This window comes from Thermothelomyces heterothallicus (assembly GCF_042370625.1).
Source record: "Thermothelomyces heterothallicus CBS 202.75 unplaced genomic scaffold P884_scaffold_67, whole genome shotgun sequence".
NCBI lineage: Eukaryota > Fungi > Ascomycota > Sordariomycetes > Sordariales > Chaetomiaceae > Thermothelomyces > Thermothelomyces heterothallicus.
Window position 1 is genome coordinate 1439 of NW_027192628.1, and position 1536 is coordinate 2974.

The 1536-nt window shown below is 58.9% G+C and overlaps 1 protein-coding gene across 1 annotated transcript; it reads left to right on the forward strand.

Annotated features, from left to right (window-relative positions):
* Positions 1-580: 580 nt before the first annotated feature.
* P884DRAFT_273676 (uncharacterized protein) lies at positions 581-1497 on the forward strand (the record flags this gene model as incomplete). The annotated part of the gene is made up of 2 exons (XM_069442611.1): positions 581-733; positions 1144-1497. The coding sequence occupies 2 exons, from the start codon at positions 581-583 to the stop codon at positions 1495-1497; spliced, it is 507 nt and encodes a 168-aa protein (XP_069293126.1).
* Positions 1498-1536: the final 39 nt, after the last annotated feature.

The window sequence follows — 1536 nt, forward strand, 5'->3', positions numbered from 1 at the left end:
GAGCTATATTGTCGGTAGTACCAGACGCCATAAATTGGAGCTTGGTATTTTTGCAGGCGAAATAGAAGATAAAGTCGCTAAAGAGCTACTCACATTCCGGGTTATTTTGGATCTTATTTGTGAGGATGTTGGCTAATTGTCGGATGGCGGACGCTTGAAGGTAGAAGCTAACAATCTGGCGCCGGGAGTTTATATTGTTGGTACCTGAACCCCGAGCGGCCTGCTCGGTAGGTGCGGATGTTAGGTATGCTACTGCTTGGCGAGACTGAGGGAGATGTTGGATGATGTTGGCGTCCGGGACGAGATCCCCGTTTTCGTTGAGGATACTAGTAGCCTCGACAACTGCTGGTATAAGGACCGCGTCAGACCAGAGGGAGAACTGGTCGGCCGAAAGGAGCGTAAGGTCAAGGGGTCTGCTATGTCGTGGGGCATCCTTATAGAGCCGAGGGAAAAAGATATAGATTGTCATCGCCTCCCAACCGCCAACCCGGCCAAAGGCGTAGTGGGGTATTGTGTGGAGAGGGACGGAGCGCCACTGCTCTGATGCCGAGGAGGGGTCTGGGGGGACCGAAAGGCCAAGATGGACATTGGTAGTGATGTTGAAGTTGGTATACATGTCAGGGAACCACCGAATTCCCTATCGGCATGCTGCAAGGGTGGTGCTAAAAGCGCAGACGCTATCAACATCGAAAGATGTAAGATAGGCCGTATTGGTTTAGGTTGTTTGACCATAGTGAGTAGACATGCAGAGCCTAGGTGGAGTCGTGTCGGGGACGCGCGAGTCATATCCTTCGAAGGCAATACGACAGTCAAGGTTTATAGGGTAACCTTCTCGGATGCCAATTCGACCCGAATCTAGGACATTGGGGAGGGGCAGGGTATCTCCTTGGTGTCCTTGGTCGGGTAGTGTAGGATTAGAAGACTGGCTTGGGCGGCTCCATAGGGTATTGGCGACATCTCGGATCGAGCCGCAATGGCGTGAAACACCTTCTTTGTTGTGTAGTGCTAAGTGCTTAGGAGTATGCCCATCCGTTTCTTGGTGTTGTTGAAAGGAACATGATGGGAATTGTTTAAGGCGTTAGATGAGGAATAAATGTAGTGTAGGGTTGCTAATATTGGCCGGGTCGGTCTGGGCGGGTGGAGCTGCCGGAGCGGCCTGAGCGGCCGGAGCGGGTGGAGCGGCCTGAGCGGGCGGAGCTGCCGGAGCGGCCTGAGCGGGCGGAGCGGCCTGAGCGGGCGGAGCTGCCGGAGCGGCCTGGGCGGGCGGAGCTGCCGGAGCGGCCTGGGCGGGCGGAGCTGCCGGAGCGGCCTGGGCGGGCGGACCTGCCGGAGCGGCCTGGGCGGGCGGAGCTGCCGGAGCGGGCGGAGCGGCCTGAGCCGCCGGAGCGGGCGGAGCGGCCTGAGCCGCCGGAGCGGGCGGAGCGGGCGGAGCGGCCTGAGCCGCCGGAGCGGGCGGAGCGGCCTGAGCCGCCGGAGCGGGCGGAGCGGCCGGAGTGACTAGGTTACCTGGAGATGGTGGAAGCGAACCAAGAGTAC